At 39.9% G+C, this 23532-nt stretch overlaps 1 protein-coding gene across 11 annotated transcripts in view; it reads right to left on the bottom strand.

The window, feature by feature from the left end:
* Positions 1-23532, bottom strand: part of KLF12 (KLF transcription factor 12) — a 236064-nt gene that overhangs the window by 148542 nt on the left and 63990 nt on the right. For all 11 annotated transcript variants that reach the window (XM_069009020.1, XM_069009059.1, XM_069009064.1 and 8 more), the window contains one exon: positions 23291-23354. In XM_069009020.1, coding sequence (XP_068865121.1) covers positions 23291-23311 — 21 coding nt within the window. In that variant the 5' untranslated portion in view covers positions 23312-23354. The remainder of the gene's footprint in view (positions 1-23290; positions 23355-23532) is intronic.

The raw sequence follows: 23532 nt of genomic DNA, 5'->3' as shown, positions 1-23532 counted from the left end.
TATTTCTTTGCTTTAAAAGTAGATTTAGATAATTTATAAAAGCTCTAAATGCTTAGAGTTATAAAATTTCAGATCAAACAAGTAATTTTCAGCAGGACACCTCTGCATTCAAACATATGAGAATGAAAACGAGTCAAGCTATTGAGATGTCCCAGTCCATGCTATGCTACTGCTGTGCATTTACCGTACTTTTTAAGCTTAACACAACAGGAAGAGGAAGAAAAACAAGTCCTTCCTATGTTTGCTGAGCAAATTATTTTGTGCACCTTGATCTTTATTCAGTGTGTGAGGCATGAGGTGGAAAAAAAGCAGGAAGGGTCTCTGATGCCACAAAGAAGGTGGATGAAATTGTGCCTAGCTTTACATCTTTCTTCCCAGCCAGGGCAGCACATTGTTTACTTATTAGCAGCAGATCTCAGGTGTCACTGAGCCCCATCAGTTTGGATGTGGTTTGAGGTGGATAAAGAGCAGGAGCCAGCGTGGCACTCCTGGCTCCCCCAGTGCCTATTCTGCAAGTTGAGAGGTCCCTCTGCTTTCTTGATTTATAGGCAGCACAGTTGAATTTTACAGCGAGATCAGGAATACACCATCATCAAACATCCCTTAGGCTGTTTAGCTCACAGACAAAGAAGGATGAGCTGATACTGCATCGTGTCCCTGAGGAAGTTTTACCCGCCTGAGCAAAGGGACAAGGCTGGCTTACACAGGAGGCAAAGGCAGAAGGAGGGGGGAAGACAAAGCACCACGGAGGAAAGGCAGGTTTAATGAACTGTTAGAATCTGATTAGAGGCTAATGTCCCTTTTAGTGCTTTGTACCAATTTACAGCTGATATACTTGAACCATTTTTCCCCACTGGCTGTGATAAACTCATTAGTTTTAAAAATGCAAGCTAACCAGAGCCTTTGAAGTTTAAAACTGATAAATCATGAAAACCTGACTAGTTCATGTACCATTTAACACATTTACATTTAACTAAATTTTCATAGTGTTTGTTTCCCCTTTTGTTCTCTAAAAATCTTATTTCTTAAAAGCAGCCTTTCGAGTGCTGGCCTGAAGAGCAAATACTCTGGCTGCGAACAGCTCTGGCTTTTGGGTAATTTATAATTCACAGAAGCAATAATCACAGGAGTAAATTATTTCCAAACTATTTGATCTCTTCTGCATTTATAACTTGAAGTGCATTGTGTGACACATCCTGGGGGGCCACTGCTGAGTAGACCCAGTCTGTGTGCCATCACAGGGATGACACATTCAGCCCAAAGTCACCCAGAGAGCTGATCCTTCCAAATGGCACTCTACTGCTATAACCAGTGCTTGCACTACAATATGTTCAAAGCCATGCAGCAAACATGCAGGTATAATTGCTGAGGTTTGCATACAGTGAGCTGTCACCTAAGGCAAAGGGGCTTGAGTTACTCCCACTGGGGCTGGAGATACAACTGAGTTCTTCCAGGAGCTTCCAGGGTCAGACAACCAGATGGAGCACCCCCACCAGTGAGGCCAGGCTGCTCCAGTGCCCACATTAACTGATGACACTCATGAGACCCACCGGCAGACATTGGTGACGGGATGTATTGAGTCAATGCATTATTCAGGCCACTCAATTCTCTTCATCAACTGTGGTAGCTAATTTCCAGCCCCCAAAATTGCTCAGGTGAAGGATACCTTAATTTGTGTGACAGCCCTTCCTTCTCTAGTCTCCCACCTCAATCCTCCTGGTGGACTCCTTTCCCACATATGCAGTAATAGCAGATGTATACATAGCAGATGTAGGTCCTAAACTGGGCATACAGTCAAGCCAAACACTGCGTGACCTTACCAAAACATCTGTTCTCTTGGATGAGTAACTCATCCTCAAAGAGATAATGCTCTCTTTCCCAGTGCCAGCCGCTGGAACCTGCCACTAATCACGTTAGGCCATTTATTCCCTTGAAATATTAATTAAAAACACAAATCATACCCAGGTCCGTATGGGCAACTGCTATTAGAGCAGTTGTTACACAAGACAGATAAGCTTTCAAGCTTACAATCTCTTCTGAGAAGCTCTGGCAATCAGTTTAATAACCAGACTCTCCCCGCTCCTAAAAGGCCTCTATTTTCAGCACAGCACCTCTACAACCATCACTGGCATTTTCTTCATGACGATGACTTTCTGTTGCAACTTTTAATCAAATTATCTTTGGCTACTTTAGAGGAAGAAAAAATCCCCAAAATCTCATTACCTCATGCTGATACAAACCCCCTCAACATCCTGTAGTGTTTATTTAATTATGAATTACACTATTATGATATTTGCCATCCACAAGAAGTGCTAAGGTTTTGTAGCCAAGTTTTTCATTTGGCCAAGCCATACATTTTGAGAATCACACTAGAAACTTTTAACAATCACAGAGGATCTGATACTGATCTCCTGTTCCAAAACACCACCTAAGACACCTTTAAACCCCCTTTATGATTTCTTCTAAGCATAAGATGACAGAAACCAGATATCCCCACCGCACATCACAGTTGTCTCTCCTACTGTCCAAAATTTTCACACCTAGCTGCTCAGCACTAAAGCATGATAGGCCCTACTCCAGGCAACTCCAGGAAGAACATAGTGAGCTCAGGCTTCAGAGCACCCAGAACTCAGACCTCACATTTCCTGCATCAATTGACAAACATTTACAGTACTGTGAAAGGAAGTCTCCTCCTCTTGTTTCACTCATGAACACAGAGAGGCAAGGTAGATGATGCTGGTTACTGCTGTCACTAATGAAAGGCTTAGTCTCACCAAAGAGCTGCACACTGGTAAGACAGAGACACTGATGGTTCAGCCTTCTCCACGATGACCTAAAAGGTTCAGCTGACAATTCAGTCTTCAAAACTCTGGTGGGCTTGACCTTAGCCATCTACCATATGCCCACCCAAGCCACTGTTGCATTCCTCCTCTCCCTCAACAGCATAGGGGAAGAACAGAATACAGAAAAGCTTAGGAGCTGAGATAAAGACAAGAAAATCACTTACGAGGTACTGACACAGGCAAAATGGACTTGATTTGAGGAAAATTAATTTATTGCCAATAGAGTTGGATGGTGAGAAACAAAGATTAAAACTAAGCACCTCCACCCCCATCTCCCTCCTGCCCAGGCCCAGCTTCATGCCAAGTCTTCCTTTTCTGTACAAACTTAACTTCTAACATGACACATTTTGATTTTGAGAAATGAAGTATCAGTTGGGGGAAGAGCAGTCTCAAAGTCAGCATTCAAGCTACAGTAAAAAGTTTCAAGTTTAAGGGGAGTATGTTTGAACAGCTAAGAGCCATGAACAACCTTTAGGTAGTCCTTCTATATCAAAGCTATGACACAAAACTTCCCCTGCCTCATCTAGTTCTTTTTACACAAGTTTTCAGTACATGCAATAATTTCTTAATTCATCACTATATTCTTGGAGTAATTTTTGTTATAACTATATTCTTGATAGTTCATAAACACAAATTTTTATATCTTGCTTTTTTTAATACCGAGATCTTAGAAACACCACTGAACTAACCACGAAGTAACGTGTGTCAGTTATATGCCCTATAAATAAGATTACCTTGTTGATTTTTCCGAACACACATACCCAAATTCATACTATTCTCGTTGCTTACATTACTACACTGAAGTTATTCATCAGTCAAAGCAAGAGACAGCATAACACATCAAGGCAAAAAATGTTAAGTGATCCACTCGAGGTAAAGCAGAACCTTTCAAGGGTATGACTAGATAAGTTTTCCAAAGTGTGAAATTGGTTTTTTTTCTCTTAGCTTCAAGGGATAATAGAAGAATGAAAGATTACCATCTCTTATCAAATATAACAATCTCCATAGGGAGAGGAAGCCAAGGAAAATTGTTGACTAACTCAGTTTTCTGAAGACCTTTATATACATCATACAATGAGATTTGCTATTCAGTTAAAATGCAGTTTTCTCTAGGATGAAACATACCAGTTAAAGAAACTACATTCATGTGGCTAGAAGAGAATCACTTAACTGGGAGTTCTGCCAGGGAATTGGGGGTAACAGCCCATGTCTTGCCATAAGATCTTCATCATATGTAATTATATCTATAGCTGTGTGAAATGTTCATAATGAAAGCAGAGATGCTGGTAGTTCTGTACTTTACTCTGAACTTGAATTTTCAGTCAAATTCACCAGAAAACTACAGTTTGCCTTTATTGATGCTTCAAGGAAAGCCAAAACAATTCATGCGAAAAAAGTGAAGTAAAGCCTTAGACTTCTTATCATTTTCATATGAAACCGGGTGGGGTTGATTCAAGTTCGTTTCAATTCAAAATGAAATTTCTTTGGTGAGAAGGGACACAGACATTCAACTGCATGGCATCCAGTGAACAGGGAGGAATCCTAGCTCTAAGCTTTCTAGGAAGGCCTCTGAGTGTGGTCTCTTATTACAATTGTGCCTGCCAGGTAGAGCCCAGACTTCAACAGCAGCTGTGACTTGATGCTGTCAGTGCCTGAGGCACATACAAGGGTTGGTCTTCAGCTCACACTGCCCAGCTCAGATCCTCACTAGAAGTACCAGACCATGTCCAGCTGTATCCCACTGCCACCAGTACAAAGATGTACACATGCAACACAAGCATCTCAAATTCCTAGTCTATTTCCCAGATCTCTAGAAAAAAATAATACTAATTTTGTAAACAGCAGACTTCCAAAGTTATGGAGTACTCAAATCCCTAAGGAAATAGCTATGTTGTAATTTGCAATATATTTTTACAAATCTGTCTCAAGGAAAAGAATTCGAGACAATATTCAGTGAACAGAACAGAGATCTCAAGTTTTGTTGCTAAAATCTTTTTTATTAGTTTGGGTTTAAGTTAGTTTTAGAGAATATAAATAGAACTGAAGAGATGTGGTCAGCTTCCAGGTGACAGAGGATCATCAAGTGCATTGGCAACTGGAGGCCAATCTGCTATTTCTCAAACTCAGCAGGCAGCCCTTTCAGCTTTGACGGCTTAAAATCCCTTTATATCAGCTCTGCTCTCCTGCCAGTTTTAGTGCTTCTACAAAGAATTACAGATCCTTTCTATAGTATGGAATTCAGATACGATAGGTTACAACTAACAGTACTTACACCAAAGCTCACATTTAACTTTTATAAACATTAAGGCCTTCATTGTTTTCCTTCTAATACAACATTCACAGAATATTTGGTTTTTGTGAATATCAATGGATTCATTAAGTATCTCTGAATTTTCTTTATCGTACACTTAAAAGTCCTGCGTAACAAAAAAAGCCCAACCTCTCTGCCAAAAAGAGCTGAAAAAAGCCATCATTTAGGAGTGACATATATTTAAGAAAGGGTACATGTGCAAAAAGCAGGTAATACATTTATCTTTATACTAGAATTATTTTAAAAGAAATGTTTTCAGAACACTTGATGATACGTAACAGTAAAATGAACTCTTGACAGCTTCTCCTTTGGGTTTTTGAAGTACAGACAACTAGTAAAGACTACTGTCAAGCCAAAACTCATGGCTTTTTCACAAAAAAAAAAACCCTAGTAATTGATTTAGATTGCCGTTTCTCCCTGACCACTATTATAAGACAAGTGGTTCCAAAAAACTACTGCTCAATTTCCAAAGCAGCATTCTACTATCTTATGTTAACTGCCCTTGAAACTGGAGAAGACCTTAGAAGAGAGTTTGAAGAAGAGTAAGGCTTAAAATTAAAAGCAAACCTCACCACCTGGCAAAAAAAAATTGTTACAGGAAACATAAAAGAATTTTTCTAGTATTACACTGACCAAACTTGCACATATTACTTAAAGGTTACCTTCACTGTTGTCTAAATTGTGATTATTTTGTCCTTGCTGAGCAAATGAATATTAAATGACATTGCCCGGGAGCTTGCCAGCAGATACTCAGTGAGTACAATTTTACTCTGAATTCTGACTGTACCTGCTCTGGTCACAACATTAGCTGCTGAAAGCACAGGGAGCTGGCCAGCACAGTTTCCCCACCTGCCACTGTGCAAAGTCTGCTTCCATAAAGACAGATACGTGGACTTTGTGCGCTGGAGAATAAAAGGAACATTTAGCGTGCAGCGGTAGCCACAGCCTAGTCCAAAATTTGTGCACCAGATGTTATGTGGCAAGCCAAACATCTTTGCTCTTTGCCAAGAAGAGAAGATGCTGTCTACAGGATCTGCTTGGCACCATCATTCCATGCAGTCCAAAGGGAGCATCCCCTCAAAGCGACAGCGCCTCCAGCTCTATGACTGCAAAGCTCCAGAGGGAGCAGTGAAACAACTGCATAAGCAGTTTCATAGGCCTGGGCATCATCACTTGCTCCAGAAATTACGCTGGCCCTTGCCATCTTGTGTTTCAAATCAAAAAACACACTACCAATAATACTGTCTGTCCCACTGCTGCATGGGGATCATACCCAACCCTTCAGCTCAGCAACAGAACTACTGCTCCTCCAGGTGCCGTGTTCAGTCTGCTAGCATAAAACATAGCAATAAATTGACAGTCAGAGCCAAAATCTGGTTTCTTATATAAACCATAAACATTCAAAACTCTATCCTCTGAACGAGAGCAATATAAGGTCATGCTGACATTAAATATACCTAGTGCCTTCTAGCAGCTGTGCCACAGAAATGTTAGGCAACTGGTACTGCTTCTATACAGAAGGTAAGTAAGGGTAATTCCTTGCTTCTCACTGATTTGGGAGAACATGCAGGCAGAATTAAAAGAGAAACAAGGAAAAGCCAGCTTTCGTAATGACTGAAATTTAGGAATTTCAACTAAGCCTTAATATTTAGTTCAGATTTACTTTGCTTACATGCAATTTTTAAAATTTTTGCGGTTTTTCACTATTAAAGACAGAGCAGTACCTGGCACCCATAAGAGAATAACTTGTTCCCAGAAGTCCAAGGCTCACTTCCAGCTCAGCCTGTCATGCTGCCCGTGACAGGAACAGCAGGCTTGAGGAGGAGGATACCTTGTGTGTAGTTGCACCTTCCAACACCAGGTATTGTAGGACACACGCACGAAGTGCACAGACAGTTTGCACAGAACCTCAGAAACCATCTGTCACAGTTCATGTAAAAAGTCACAGATACCACAGGCAGTAAGTGGTGAAACCAAGTGCTCTTTCAGTGGCCCTGCTCCAGCTGCCAGTTAGAGCTGTGACCACAGTCTCAGCCTCAGAAGCACAGCCAGTTAGCAAAAGCATATATAAAGCTCATTTGATTCACAGACAGGCCAAAATAACGCAGGAATAACTAAATAAAACTGAACGATTGCACACTCAGATGAAAACATCAGACTATATGCCAGAAACTAAGTGTTACTCCATGACCTTTCCCTGCCCCTTACATGTACATGGAGTAACAACAATTGCTGTACACACTTCTCACCAACAGAGCCAACTCACTGCTTATGCTGACATGTTTAAAGAAAGGGTGTGTGCTGTGATGAAACTCCTGAACTGCAAATGTTTAACACCCTGTCCCAACCCAATCTCTGTTCTATTCAAGAACAGTTTGAGGTTTCCTGGTCACTGCAGGCTTCAGTGGAAACTCCTGGGAAAATATTAAAGCTAGTAAGCAGTACAAAGCTCAAAAAAAGGGAAAACAGTTCAAAGAACGGAAAACTCCTGACTTCTTTACACTTAGTGAATGTAATACAAAGCACCTCAAATCATGAATAAGAATTTGTAAGTATCCGCCAAATATCTTTAAATTTTGTATAAAATAACATTTTGTTCTCAGACTGGTTGCATCAACTGCTAGATTAAGCCAATACCTGACTACTCACATGAGTTACCTTCTTACCCAAGACAGAATGACCAAAGTGCTTATGTACAAAACTGTCAAATTAGATTCCACAAGCAATAAATTATGGTAGAATTAAGGCCCATTTTAAAGGCAATTCTAATTAAGTGTTAAGAATTCCTAATTAACAAGTTTTAAATGTCACCAGCATGCATTTCCCACAGATTCTCAGAAAAATTGTGATTCCTCAAACATGTTTAAAAAACAAGTCCTCTGCACAAAACTACTGCCAATTATTAAAATAATGGCAAACTTCAAGATTAAAGAATATTTTAAGTAGCTATAGACAGCCATAAAAATCACAGGAAAATGTCAGAAAAGAGATATACAAGTAGCACATACAGTACTACTTTTAACAGATACTTTGAATTTTCATTAAAACTTCTTTAAAAGGCAGATACCAAATTTGCTATATAAAGCCAATCAAACTTGGCAGCTATCTTAAATTTGAGGTTATAAACAAAATACATGGGTGTGTGTCTAGGCAAAAGACAAGTTAATACATAATTCATTTATACCACATCATTTTACAGAATGAAATACCATGGAAAAACTGGGGGAACAATGAATGCTACAGCCAAGCTGGGTTTCTCCTAGGATCACAGGATAATTTAGTGGGAAAGCATCTCAAGAGGTCTCCAGTCCAACCTCCTACTCAAAGAAGGTGCTAACTGGAAACCATGGGATTTGCACTGGAAGCCATGACTTACAGACAGAGAGAAGCTGGTCTTGTGACAAGTCTGCTTGTCTGATGAGCTGGATATTTGTTCAAAAACAATTGGACTTTTCTAAAGATTTGTTTACCAAGAGCTATCATCAAGCACAAAAAGACAGACACAACCTCTGGCTATGCAAGTATGTGTGTCCTAGATTTTCTGCAGACTTGGAAGAAGTACTGGGCAATACCATCACTCACATAACAGCCTTGCTACATCCTTTCCCTAAGCATGCATTACTGACTATTGAAAGCAGAAGCAGGTAAGGTAGATGGTCTTTTTCTCTAACAGAAAACACATTTGTATTTTTACATCTTTTTTTTATGTATAATACGTGCCAAAAACATGGAAGTTAAATCAGCCCTAAACCATGGCATTCCAGTCTCAAGAGCTGCACTCCAGAATGAATTGACATTCTTCTGCCAAGAACCTGATACGGATCACTGCCAAAAAGTACCTTAAGCTAGGTAGGCCACCGTCTGTTCTTCTGCAGGATTTCACTACCTGACATTTATCGTAGAGGTAAATGAGATGGTCAGCACACAGCATCTACAGCTTAGTATGGATTCAAATAACAGCTTCAGAGCCCGCTTCCTTTGTTCCTCTCATTGACTATTTGGTTGCTGAAAACACAGTGATACAGCCTGCCCATGTGTACTACTGCTCCTGGCTGGGGTCATGACTGGTAAAAACCACAGGCAAATAGCAGCACCTGGCAAAGCACCAGCACACTGCAACCTATTCCTATGCTCACTGAAACACAGAGAAGTATTACACCAAGCTATACGATAGAACTACTCTTTCCTACCTGCTTTCGAACTGTACCTTGCAAAGAGGTGCCCTTTGCAAAAGCATTTGACAGAACCATGTGTGACTGCTAAATGTGCCCCGCTGGGTCTTTAAATCCTCATTAGTGTTCTTTAAGTCAGAGCACCTGATTATATATACATTGCACAGCAGGAAGATCTAACAAAGTATTGTTATTTGTATCATCCTTTCATCCTGTATCAATCCAGCATCATTCTCCCTTTAAAAATGTATAGTGACCTTACCCATGTCAAGGCTTTCAAGAAATAATGCACTGAGATAATTGGTTGCTTGGCATCATACACCGCCTTTAGAGCATGTGTCGAGCCCTGAGTCATACTAATATATTTAACATTTCTCATTAGGACATAAAAAGAAATTGTGCCTGTATAAATCACATATTTATACCCAACACGTGGCTTAGTTACACTGTGTAAAATGATGAAAACGATTTCCTGTCCACATTAGCTATGTCTCGCATAGACTAAAACGCTTTTACTAGATTTACTTTGCACCCCAAGAACTGGATGGGTTAAGCTGCTCATATTTTTAAACAACAATCTCTGCATAGACACAGGGTGTTATGTGTACTGCATCTTTCTGAAGGTACCCAGACCTCTAACATGAATAATAAGACAAACTGCCTCCATCATTATTCTGGATGCTGAAATTCAATAAACATTACTAAAATATTCTCACCACTAAAATCACAGCCACAGCTGTTTCAAGAGCAGTGTTTATCAGACACTGAATGATGTTGGACACAAATTTGGTGAGTGATTCCCTCAATCAATGTAGGTGATTCATGAGAATGCTTTCCACGCTGAAAGCTCATGCCAAGTCACCACTTCACATGTAAAGCAAAAAAAAAAAAATGTTAAGAATCTTTTCATGAAAACATACCTTTTCTTAAAAATCACTCCTCATGAGACTTCAGCTTAAAACATCTGTTTTGTGGTGAAAAGCACCCAAGTTACATCATTGTTAGTGCTGTTTCCTAAAATGTTCATCCCCTGGCTCAGCACCTTCAAGACAGAGCTTCCACCCAATGTTTGTGCGCATGTGTTTTATGTATGCAGAGGTGTACTCTATACTGTCTGAAGATATTAGTGAATTCATAATTTCAAAATTTTTAGAAAAAAGCTTGGTAATTTTATCACCTGTTTGGAGCCAGCAAGAATAAATTATCCACTCTTAAATGAAAAATGTGAAATTCTACCATCATTTATTTTTAAGTTTAAAATGGTCTCCAAAACATTCAGGGGTGGTGGTTCCCATTTGTATTTTGTCATCTGTTTGGAAGTTTATGGTGGTTTTGTTCTTGTTTTGATTTTGGAGTTTGGTTTGGTTTTGGTTGCATTTTCTTAAGTAATGACAACTCTCAGTTGGTCACGTACCTGAAAAGCAACAGAACTCTAAATTTATTTGCTACATGAAAGAATACTTGCAAAATTAATGGATTAGATCTATTACTCCAAAACACAAAATTAAGTATTAACCAGAATATACCATAACTGGGAAGAAAAAAAAAAAAAAAGTAGTCATATCACCATTCAATTGTGAGGAACTACTAGATCAATTCAAGAGATCACTGTTAATATTGTTATGACTATACCTAATTACCAAGTCCTGTAGAACTCAAGCAAAGCAAGCCTTTCAAAATGGGTACCCAAACAATCCTTCCCATTCTGCCATACTACTGCTTTAGGGTCAGATGTAAAGGTTTATATCTGGATTGGGTAATTTTTGTTGAAATTTTCCAGGTGGATACCAGTAAGTACTTCACATGCTCATCACTCTGAAATGCCTGCAAAGAGGTTAGTAGTAACGTGCAACCATGCAGGGCAGAATCATGGCTGACTATCTGGAATGTTCCCCAGGGTTCAAAGCAGTCCAAGCCAATACAGGATGGAAATGCCCAGCTTCACTCCCCAATAGCAAGGAATATGGGTTCATCAAAGTGTGATAAGCATTTCTGAGTTGCTATCTCAGAAAGAAGTGAAGGCAGCAGACACTTCCATGGTACAGCAACACAACAAGCAGTAAATACTCTTTTAAGATTTGTATAACTTGTAAACTTTTGCAACTGAAGCCTTCAGCATATTTAACTAAATGAACAACAGTTTAACAAAACCACCACAGTCATGCTGGGGATGAGCAGATCAACACCAGCCCTGCCAGGAAGGACTTGGCAATGCTGGTGGATGAGATGCTGGACATGACCCAGCACTCTGCACTCACAGCCCAGAAAGCCAAACATGTCCTGGGCTGCATCCAAAGCAGTGTGGGCAGCAGGGCCAGGGAGGGGATTCTGCCCCTCTGCTCTGCTCTGGTGAGACCCCACCTGGAGTGCTGTACCCAGCTGTGGGGTCCCCAGCACAGGAAGGACCTGGACCTGTGCAAGCAAGTCCAGGGGAGGGCCACCAAGATGTTTAGAGGGATGGAACAGCTCTACTATGAGGAAAGGCTGAGAGAATCGGGACTGTTCAGCCTGGACAAGAGAAGGTTTCAGGGAGAACTTACAGCAGCCTTCCAGCACCTGTAGTGGGCCTTCAAGAAAGATGGGGACAGACTTTTTACAAGTGCATGTAGTGACAGGACAAGGGAGAATGGTTTCAAACTGAAAGAGAGTAGGGTTAAATTAGATACTAGGAAAAAATTGTTTACTGAGAGGGTGGTGAGGCAGTGGAACAGATTGCCTAGAGAAGCTGTGGATGCCCCATTCCTGAAGTGTTCAAGGCCTGTCTGGATGGCGCTCTGAGCAACCTGATCTAGTGAAAGGCATCCATGCCCACAGCAAGGAGGGTCACATCTTTAAGGTCCCATCCAACCCAAACCACTTAGTGTTTCTGGCTCTGTGCAAACAAATACTGGTAGGTCATTGAGGTTTGGATTACAAATAAGAGACTTCTCTGATACAAATGTACACATATCCCAAAGAAGGGCAAGCTGTGGAGAAGTAGGGCATGAGAAAGCTGTCCTAACCTGGGGGGCTGTCCTTCGGACACAACGGCTTTTCAGTATCATCTTCTCTGTCCACAGGGTCTGGTGCTGCATAGCTACATAGCAGAAATAGAAAGTCTGGAGGCTGAAGTGAACTTTTCCCCTTGTTTGCCTTGCTCATATCATATTTAGGATTTTACTGCTGTTTGGGGAACAGTTACAGACCCTTTAAATCACATTTGCCTGGTGTGATGTTTTATTTATTTACTCTAAAGATCCCCACGTGGAAGATTTCAGAGCCAACGAGGTGGAAGAATTTCAGTGTTTTAAAACACTTTCTGATGAAAACAACTCCATTCTTATAAAAGATTCCTCGGTCTATGATCCCACCAGACTGTACTGTGGAAAGACACTAGCAAATATAAGCAGACAGGTTATCACTTTGGTGCCCTCCCTTGCACACTGCAGTAATTGTTACTGATACAGACTTGTGACTTGACAGAAATAACACATTTACTAGAAACACAGGAAAAAAATACCCGACTGGCAAAAAAAAAAATCTAACTTTGTACATCAACTGATAAACAGTAAATGCTATCTAGTATCCAGAGGAAATCTGGCAAAACTAATCCCAGCCTGCATCTGGGAATTAAGAGTGGAGCACAGCATACCTAATAGATTGGCTAGGTACTGTCCATCACTGCTGAAATCACAGGAAGTATGTTTTTCCATTTACAAAAGCAGAAACTCATATAATACTACATTCAATAAATTACAACTTTTTTTCTGATAACCTGGTTCTACATTACGTAAATAAATGCCTATTTTTCTGTCTATCACTTTATGATGAGTTACTTGCCCAGGCTCTTTTAAAAGAACTAGCAACTGACATCAGATTAATACAAAAGGATTCTTAAGCTGCATATAGCTCACAAAAAACAGAAACTAAGGACATCATTAACTCTTCTGGAAATTTGCTATGCCCAAAAGTAAATCTTTTCCTTCAAGCAAAAGTGGTAAGTAGACTTGATCGTTAGGAAGTTTTGCTACAGATCAAAGAGCAATGGCACATTTATATTCAGAGTAACATTAGAGTCAGACTCTTGCTTGAAGCCAAATACACAGCTGAAAAGCATACAACAGGAGTTGGGTGTTATTATTACCACTTACACTTAACTGTTTTACTTTTCCAGTGTTTCTTTGTCCATTTTCCATGCTGAAAAGGTATTACCAGCTGAAGTAGACAACCAAAACTTCCATGCCGACCAAAGTGGGTGAACTAGTTTGATAAAAAACTAAATCTTGCAACCTTTTAATATTGAAGCTTCTTTCCAACATGCACCCATTCTGAAATGACAAAGGCTCTAAAACTTTTGAAATTATCATTACCACTATAGAACAAATAGCAGGTACGCTTGGTTTATAAATGCTTTTCCTATATTTAAATATACGGCAGTTAGAATAATTACCCAGCCTGTTATGAGCATCTTATATCAAGCCATGAATTATCATCTCATGTTGCTACATAAAAGACATTTTCAGAGATGTATGTTGCTTGTCCTTCCTGAAGAGCTTTGAAAATCCCCAGTAAGAAAGCATGATGGCTGAATGGATTCAGATGATTCTAAAGAAAGGTTTGGTTCCTTGCACATCAACAGCCAGAGTATTATGAACTCTCTGGCTCTCTTTCTCCATATAAAAAAAGATTATCTTTGCTTTCTGCAGAGATTATTAAGGCAATTCACTTGTTTTACCTCCTGTGATAAAATAAACTCCACTGTCATGCTGCCTGGAGCTCCTGTATCTCATCCATTATGTAAATCTCCAAAGAGTAGTTCAGCAAACATCATCTCAGTTCCACTGCATTTAAGACAACCTACACATCTAAATTAATTTTCATCTTCCTAAGACTAAGAGAAACTCCTTACTTCTTAATTTGCAAGAGAGATTCTTACTGTCATCTCACTTCAGAAACACCTAAGCCAAGCTCATATGATTTTAAATGAAAGTAAGACTGAACTCCAAATACTTGGGTTTTGAGAGTTGTACCATCGTCTCCAAAAAAAAAAAAACCAAAAAGGAAAAATAAAGCCAAGGAAAAATAATGTTTTGTATCTCACTATTTTTAAGACACCTTTTATGATGTGTTTAGGCTTCAGTGGTTGGGGTTTTTTGGGTCGGGTTTTTTTTTTCCTAATACAACTACTGAAATACTTCTGTATTACTTAAAAATTAAGGTGGAAACTCAACACATGCTTACCTATAATGTTTGAAAGCCTAGGCTTTTGTTTTCACTTGAGCTATGCCCACATGTCCATCACAGCTGACTGCAATCACAACTGTAGCTGACTACTATCAAACTGAACACCAAGAAACACTCGGTAACTAACAAAGTTCAAAAGAGGGTGACAGCCTCAAAGCAGAGAACTTGCCCTTTCCTGACTCATCACCAAACTTCTGCACAAGAAAGACTTAATGAATCACCACGTGGGAAGCACAAGAGGGAGTCAAGATTTAGATTAATACTGGGAGCTTATTTTCTCTTTTAGACACATGTCCTTGAGTCCATGAAATACCATAACCAGTGGAATCATTATTCAGGTCTGTTAGCAGGGGATATCACTATTAAACTAACTGTCTTCTCCTTATGTGCTAGCTACTGAATTCTAACATATTCTCCTACACCATCATATGAGAAGTGACAAATTGCCATTGTTTGACATTATTCTCTCCACAGCATGTCAAAAATACTAAAATCCAAACACATTTATTTCCACTACTAAATTCTTATTGTCAGATATGTAGGAAAAGGAAAACAAGAACACACATTAGTATTTCAGTACTCATTCAGTGTACCTTAATCAGCACCACTGTTCAGATGGAGACAATTTTTCCCCCTTCTCATTGCAAAGAAAAGATTAACTCTAAAATGCAGCGAGTTGTAATGCTACATGATATCGAGAATTAACACCTCCACACAAGAGAAATGCCCTTTTTTCCAAGCAAACTTACGTCCTTATAACTAATGGCCAGAAAGAGGTCATTATGAAACAAGCTGAAGTAGCAAGTCCTGTATATCTGTTTTAAACTTGTTTTATTTGATGGATCATGCTCAACAGAAACGAAGATTATTCTGTTTTTTGGAAACTGAAAACCTGAGAGTATGAATTTAAACATGTTTCTCCCCATTAGGTACTTTGGAAACTTGTGTCATACTTCCGAAAATACACAAGTCAAAATGGTCTTGTCAAACAGCTTTGAAATTAAATGCCTTGTGCTTCCCTCTCTGGAGTAGTATAAATTTAGTCATTATTAGAATTAGTATAATTGTTCACTAAGTGCACTAGGATTAAAAGGTGAAATGAGCGTGGTGACTGCTCTTTCATTCCCAAGAGAACATGCAGCAGCAGAGAAGTTAGGCTTCAAGAGCAGGGATGCTCAGGGGTGTTTTTCTGTCCTGCTAGGGAGGACAGAGACATCCCATGGGAAGAACTGCCCTCTGGAGATGCTTACTTGCTCTCTGCTGACTAGTGGAAGACAGGAGCCTTCAGCAAAATGACTGAAATTGAAAAGAATGAATCCAGGCATTTGAGATCTAGTTCCCTGTGGATTATGTCCCATCAGTTAGGACTGGTCCCCAGAAGAGATATCAAGGCTGAAAGAGGAACTGAAGAAAGTGGTTTGAAAGAGACAGTGGTTTGGAAACACCAAACCAGGTTTCTGCCAAGTCACCTAGCTTGTGCCACCCTGGGCCATGCCATGAGTTGAAACAAAGCCTGCTGGGCCAGGACATGCATGGAAGCATTTCCTGATCTAAGCCAAACCAGTAACACTCTTGGCTCACTTCTCAGTATAGCCAGAACTGAGGAAATGCTCACCTGAAAATTTCTCACCTAGATCTTTAGGCTTTTTCCATCATTTTACTTAATATATAGCCTACAAGACAAATTTTGGAGACAAGAGGTATCTGTGGTATCTGTTTCTGCTCCACCTGAGATGCAGGAACTCTGTTTTTAACACACCTTTCCCTCCCAGCAGGGGAACACCAACACACACCACACGTTTTCAACACCAGAAATGGGAACCAAGGGTGTCTTTGCCCACATTATAAAGCTATTTGTTATTTTATGCTCACAGTCTAGTTTTTCCCAACTCTGCTCTCAGCTCTTGCTGATCTTTTCAAGATGAAGTTTTTTGGATTTTTTTCACTCCCAATATGAATTAAAAACCAAACAAAGAAAACTCTCAACCAGACAAAAAAAAAATCCTCAAACTTTAAAAAACAAAGCAACACTTACAGGAGGATTGTGATCACGGGATGCATTTAAAAGCTCCCTATGACTTTAAATAATCAGATGAAGTTATCACACCCCAAGCCTTACAACCAACAGCAGTAAGTAATACAAATTATAGATGTTAACGCATTTAATAAATAAAATCATAAAGGGTTACCAATTAACTTTCAGACATAGTTTAAAAGGCACTCTACAGAACTGAGTTATGTCAGTAGGTGCTGAAGCAAGCTCTTAAACAGCTTTCACCTACATCCACAATTTACTACCCACAGACCATCCTCACCACATATCTCTTTGTGGAGAAGTGATCCAGGCAACACCAGCAAGATCTACCTTTGCTTTACAATGATATTTAGTGATTTTATTTAATGACTTGAACTGTGAAAAGAACATTTTAAATATTCCACATTTTTATCACATTTTGTCAATTCTAGACAAACTACTCTCCTGTGAACTGCACTACAATGGGGGCTCTTTACTCCCCCACACATCACCTCTCATGAAAATTGCTGCCATCCTCTTTTATGCAATCCTCCATTCTTCCTATTTCAAAAAAACTGTTTAATAAAAAGGATTTTAATTCAAAAACCAGTGCACCTGAAATATTCCACAGCAGCTCCAAGCAGAGCAGAAGTCTGTGCAGACACTGGATACAAACCCTGCACACCACTCCTGAGCCAAAGACCTTTCTCCCAATTATGAGCAAAGACTTTTGGGCAACCTTGCTCTGACTATTTGAGAGTACAACCTTATTTATAACATATGACAATCTCTCTATTGATTTTAGAGCAAAGCATGAGATTTTGCAGAAGACCAGGCTTTGACAGGGCAAGTCTAACTCACCCTGTACCTGCTTTCTATGCCTTTCTGAAGAGAGTGCAAAAAGACCACAGCTATCTTCAACTAGTAAAATAACACTTCTGAAATATACAGTATATTTTTTATATATAAAACTTAAAAGCAATGGTTAGAATACCCCATAGATGTTTTACTCCCAATCCACATTGGCAGAAACAAAATACAAAAACAAAACCCTCAAAATCATAACCCAATTTTATTTAAACAGGGTCAGATCACAAGCCAACTGCTAAATATGATTTGCCCATAATCTACATGTATGTGTGTCACCAAAATAGTTAGGAAATGAATGGAATGTAGCCAAGACCCAGGATCCATAAACAAGAAACCATTTAGATTATGAAAGCATCTGTCTGGCAGAAATGAAGAAATGAGCTGTGTAGAACAAATTTTGTACTGCTGTTCATAAGGAAAGCCTAATAAGAACACCAAGGTCTTTCCAGATATCATTCCATAACTTTGCAAAGGGAACAGGAAGGAGCTCATATGCAAACTCACAAAGCTGAAATGGTTTGCTGCAAGCCATCTTAAATGCCTTTTTCTCCTTGGAAAATACCAGTGTTGGAAATTACCCCAGCAATTTTTCAGCCACGAGCATCAGCTCCAAATTCACCTCACCCCACTCACAGCAGGGCTGAGCCTACAGTGAGCAAACCTGGGGGGCTACAACGCTCACCATGCACAGCCCTCCAGCACCCAGTGGGAAAAGGCAGGAGCAAAAGACAGCACAGTACGTGGCTGCTGATGTAAGGAACAGGAAAAGAAAGAAAATCACTGCTGCTCCTCCCTTTCCTGAGTATAAGATTTGGGAAAAGCTTTCCTCCCACTCTACAGTCTCAGCGTAACTTTGACATTTTTCAGTGACAGCAAGTAAAAGCAGATCTGTCCTATGAATATGACTGAGCTCCAGACAACTGCCTGCTATCTATTTACATTGTGAAATATTCATTAAAAATCAACCACCAATCAACTGTTAAGGGACTCATCTTGATAAATGCTAGACAACAGATGAAACCAAAAGAACTTCACAGTGCCCCTGCCTTGCTGAATGGGACCATCAGTCATTTTTAAGTAGCCATTTGTTACATTGTTTTATCCAACAAATTTATAATCATAATGAATTAAGACAAAACATCAAACGGCAGCCTCTTTCCCTGCGAGTAATCTAAACCGAAGAGCACATGACAGAAAGATAGATTGATGGCCAGTGCAAAGTAATTCCCTTGAGATTAATATATTTTACCGAGTTGATGTTTCTAGTCATAATTATATTCCAAGAATCCACTGAATGATGGCAGATGAGAAAGACGCTTTAAGAGCAGCCACTTTCTTTCTAGAAAAACTGCATTTTTTTGCAATACAGAGGGGAAAGCTGACAAGAAAAACCAAACATATCATCACACTGCTACGACTACACTGACTATGCAAATAAAACCATAGAAGTCCCTTGAAACATTCTCAAATACGTTTAAAAAAATCATTTTTTATCATGACCAAATATTAAAATAAAGAAAACATAAAAAGATGAAGTCCAATGGATCCAAGCTCCACACAAAACCAGGGTAGATCCTGAGTCAGATGAGATGACCCAGGGGCTTGCCCATCCTGCAGTGTAGTGTGGGGGTAGAGCCCCAGGCACGCAACTCGCACTTCGGGGGTTCTGCACCCTCCCATGCCCTGCTCCGCACAGGAGCCACAGGAGGTGAGGCAAGGGCACATCAGAGGCTGGGAGACTTCTGAAATGGAGTGGACTTTTGACAGTTCAAGAAACATCCCCTTGAGTCCCTCCCTCTAAACAGTGACCGGAGGTTTGCTCTTCGTTGGTTTGGTTTGGTTCTTTTTTTTAAAGACATGACACACAGAAAATTAGGAGTCATCCTTACACCACTAAACTCAGTGTTGTTCATCACTTTTTCAGCATTAAATAACTTACAACATCATTAAACCTGGTTAACTGAATTGCCCAGTGTTGTTTCTAGAAGCTGTTCATGAAACCACAGTGTGAGTGGTGTGATTGCACCCATGACCACTTGTTAAGTACAACCCAGATCTATGCTTTTCCAATCTGAACCTCTTTCCCCCTTGCCTTGGGGTAACTTTATGATGTGTATCCCCTATCACTGCTCTATGCCCAGAAATTAGTCTTGTGCCTTTTCTGTGCCTTTAAACTGAGCCTGAGAGGGGGGAGAGGAAAAAAAACCGAGCAAACTCTTCAAAGCAGTTGTTCAAGGACACAGACACGCACTCCTCTGCTCCTGCGGCAGCAAGCACAGAGGAAGCACCCTGCTTGCTTTTCAGCCAACTTTCAGCTCCTTTGCTCCAGAGGGAGTTGGAGAGTTGAACTTTGTTTTCCTGCGACTTCGGTTTTTCCCTTCTTCTCTTCTGGACTGTTTCAACACCAGAACACATTGGGAGAATTTTCCACCAAAGCCCCGGAGGCAGGCCCACACCAACCCAGCTCCGAGGAGGAGGAGAGAGACCACACCTACAGAAGGACTCTGAAATCTTCCAGGTTTCCACACTGAGAGGTTTTATTATTTAGCATTATTACCCTTTTCCTGTGTGTTTGTGAATAAATAGTTTTTTATCTCTTTCACTTTCCTCCAAGGAAAATTTCTTTTTTCTGGAACCTGGTGGGGGAGGGATGATTGTAACCTGCCTTCTATCAGAGGATATTTTCCTCCAAATTTGTCCAAACTGGCACAAACAATTAGTCCCCCTCAGTTTTGCTCTCTGACCTTCTTTCAGTCCTGTTTACTTGGTTTTGAATTCTTGACTTTATTTTGTTCAGAATTTTTGAGCTACAGTTTTCCTCTGTCAGTTACCCATTTCCTTGCCAGCTCTTACCCAAGTCTCACCCTCATACACCCCCCCCGCCCCTTCAGCCACGGTACACTGCAAAACATAAACTTTAAATATCTGATTCAACAAAGAAACTTCTGGATGCAGCTGTCAGTATTATGGAAAATGCAGAAGCACCATAAGCTGCATGCATTCAATATAGACATTTGCTGTCAGGTTTACTATTGCATATTTCTTTTTTCTGCTAGATATTCATCTAACCTCATTTTACGAGACAGAAAGAATTATGTTCCTTTTTCCTTCATTAGTTGCATATATGCTTAGATGTCACTTATTTATGCAACACCATGTTTATATATATATTTTGAGGCAGACCAAGGAAGACCTTAAATATACCAATATAACATACAGACAATGCAACACAAGTCATTTACACTCCCAACAATACACCAACATTTTCATGCTAGCAATGAAAATCTTTCAAAACTAGATTAGCAGAGGAGCAATAAAACAAAAAGCTAAGGCAGGGTGCTGGCTGAAATCCAATCTCTTCCCTATTGGAGCCAGAACTTTATCAACTGATCTTAACAATGACCACAGAGAAGCCTTCTCCACCTCTATTGCTTAAGCTTTCTGGAATCATTTCTTCCCAGAAAAGGAACTTTTAGCCTCGAACTTTGAATTCCTCCAATGTAACCACATTTTTTTTTCCTTATTCAGTGATATGATTTAATCACGGTACTTTCCTAATATAAAAGATTAACAGCTGGATTCAGAGTCCTACATTTGCAAAGGCTGCCAAACAGAAAACGTGTGAACAAATAACTCAGTACCCTCTTCCTTATCTGCACATATTTTAAGCAGTTTCCCCACAATTACTGATGTCATCAGAAGGGCATGAGAGAGTAGAACTATGACTTGACAAGAAAGAGGTCGCCCTGTTCTCCAGTTCTTCCTTCCTTATTCCGCCACTCTGTGTTGAACCAGGAAAGCAAAAGCAGAGAGAGGAACAGAGATACAGAGCTAACAGAGATACAGCTCTCATGCAATTACAGTCTTTCCCTAGAAACCTGCAAAAAGATCTAATTCTTTCAAGAGTCTTTTGCTTGATCTGGAAGTCGTCCCTCCTCTGCACAGACTCTGGGTTTGACAGCCCCTCTCAAGAAATATATCCTTAACTTTTTCTGCCCTGGTCTCACTTCCCAAACCAAATACCTAAAACATAGCCTGTCCCAGTTACTCCTCAATCCAACACAAAACATTACCATACAGCAAGAGTAGTCCACTGTAACATAATGACATCCAGAGATGGCTTACAGATAATTGGTTTGGTATTTTTACCCTCTCACACTTTCTGCCAGTGAAGTGCCTCCCTGAGTTTGTACACACAGGATTTTATTACTGCAGTTCTGAAAGATGCAAGTAAGGTTCAGACAGTATCAGTTTTTCACTCTGCTATTCATAGCCAAGAGATCTGAGCAGGGAAGTGTTTGCTCTGGCACGACACTGGCCCAAACCGAGCTATCAGACAGCGGTATGGGCAGCAGCCGCTGACTTGTCAGCAATCAAACCAGAGGGAAATTCCTCAAGATTTTGTGCTCTGGTTTTAGCAGGCAACAACTGCTGCCTCATGTGGGCATATGGGCCCCTGACCCCATGGAAAAAATTGTGTACATTACTGCACAGCTACTAATACCACTTTGTCTCTACTGGGGTTTAAATTTTGCTCTGGGAGGCTGGAGGTGTTTTCTGGGACCTGCAGTATATAAAGCAGATGTTCTATGGATGCTTCTGGAGATTGTTTTGATGGCTGTTATTTCAGGAGACAGAATTCAAGGACACAGATGATTCCCTCAAATCTCATGCTGCTTGTGAATTTGGAGGTAGCTGGAATCAGCATGTCCACTACCTGTTGTGAACACTGAAGATGTTTACCCAAGAAGGAATTACACTCTTCTGTACCCGGGTCAGTAGTCCATAAACTGTAAAACTTCTGAACTGCTAAAAGATTGATAAAACCAAATTATCACTGAGAAAAGTAAGACTCTGTCCTCTTGAACTACTTTGCTAAGTTAACAGAACAGTACACTTACATTTCTTGTACTGAACTAATACTGTGCTTTTGAAAAAAAAAAAAAAACCCTGTGGTTTTTGCTGGTTATTTGATTATTTCCACCCCTGACTGTCATTCAGGGGTTGACAGAATCTCTCAAGGAAACAAGCTTTCCCCAATAACATATTCCTCCATGATTATTAGAGTTTTCAGAATGCTTTGTTTAGCCAAGCTGCTGTGCAGCATCCCCCAGATCGTGCCCTGCATCCCACTGTACCACATCCTGCATTTGTCAATACAATTCACTTGCTCTGGTGTAAACCCACAAGCAGCATGAGCTGCATTTGAACAGCCTTGGTAGGATTTGGTCATTGTAGCATCCCAGAAAAAGCTTATCCTTCATAGTCACCAATAACTCAGACTGGCAGAGGTCAAGGCTTGGTGTATTAAAGCAGTAGCCAGTCACAGAGGTGCACCAATAGCTTCTCCTTTTTTAACTATCACAAGAAATAAACAGTGTAAAACAACCTTCCCTCTATCACAAGAAAACAAAGCACCAAGATAACTTTCAAAGATCATCTGTTTGACTTCTTAAACAGCACCTGTCAACGTGGCATCTGAGTGCCACTCCACAACATATTAAGCGCCATAGCCAGTAGCTCTAATGGAAGACAACACCCCTCTAATTCTCCCTTCATCCTTGCATGGAAGAATGATGAACACCACTAGGTGTGAGCCCATTCAAACACCTGGATTCAAAGGAATTACCTATTTCCTTAACATACTACTGAGTTTTCTGCTGAACACCCAGGTATTGTCATAAAATGTTGCATTAAGCTACAGCTGTTAAGCTACAGTATTCCACTGCCTCTAAGACAATACAGCATACAAAGCTCAAGCCAGTTATTTAAGTTATTCTGGTTTATAACCCAATATAAATTTTTGATAACGGCATTAATACATATAATGCATATGGCTGTAAAAATGTCAACCAACTTTTATGGCTTTCCTCTTCATATGAATATTCAGTAATCCATTTGTCCGTAGATCCACTTCAATCCTAAAAAGAAAATATTAAATCATTTCATTTGTGTATTTTCTGAGAACTTTAATAATTTCTCAAATATGTTGTGTATGTAAATAGAATAAAATCTAACCACAGACATCTGTTCCATAGTAAAACAGAGGTCAGAAGAACAGTAAGTTTTATAAGCACTTCAAACAAAAATGTATAAATA

This window comes from Aphelocoma coerulescens, chromosome 1 (genome assembly GCF_041296385.1).
Source record: "Aphelocoma coerulescens isolate FSJ_1873_10779 chromosome 1, UR_Acoe_1.0, whole genome shotgun sequence".
Classification (NCBI taxonomy): Eukaryota; Metazoa; Chordata; class Aves; order Passeriformes; family Corvidae; genus Aphelocoma; species Aphelocoma coerulescens.
This window is presented reverse-complemented; position numbering and strand designations above follow the sequence as displayed.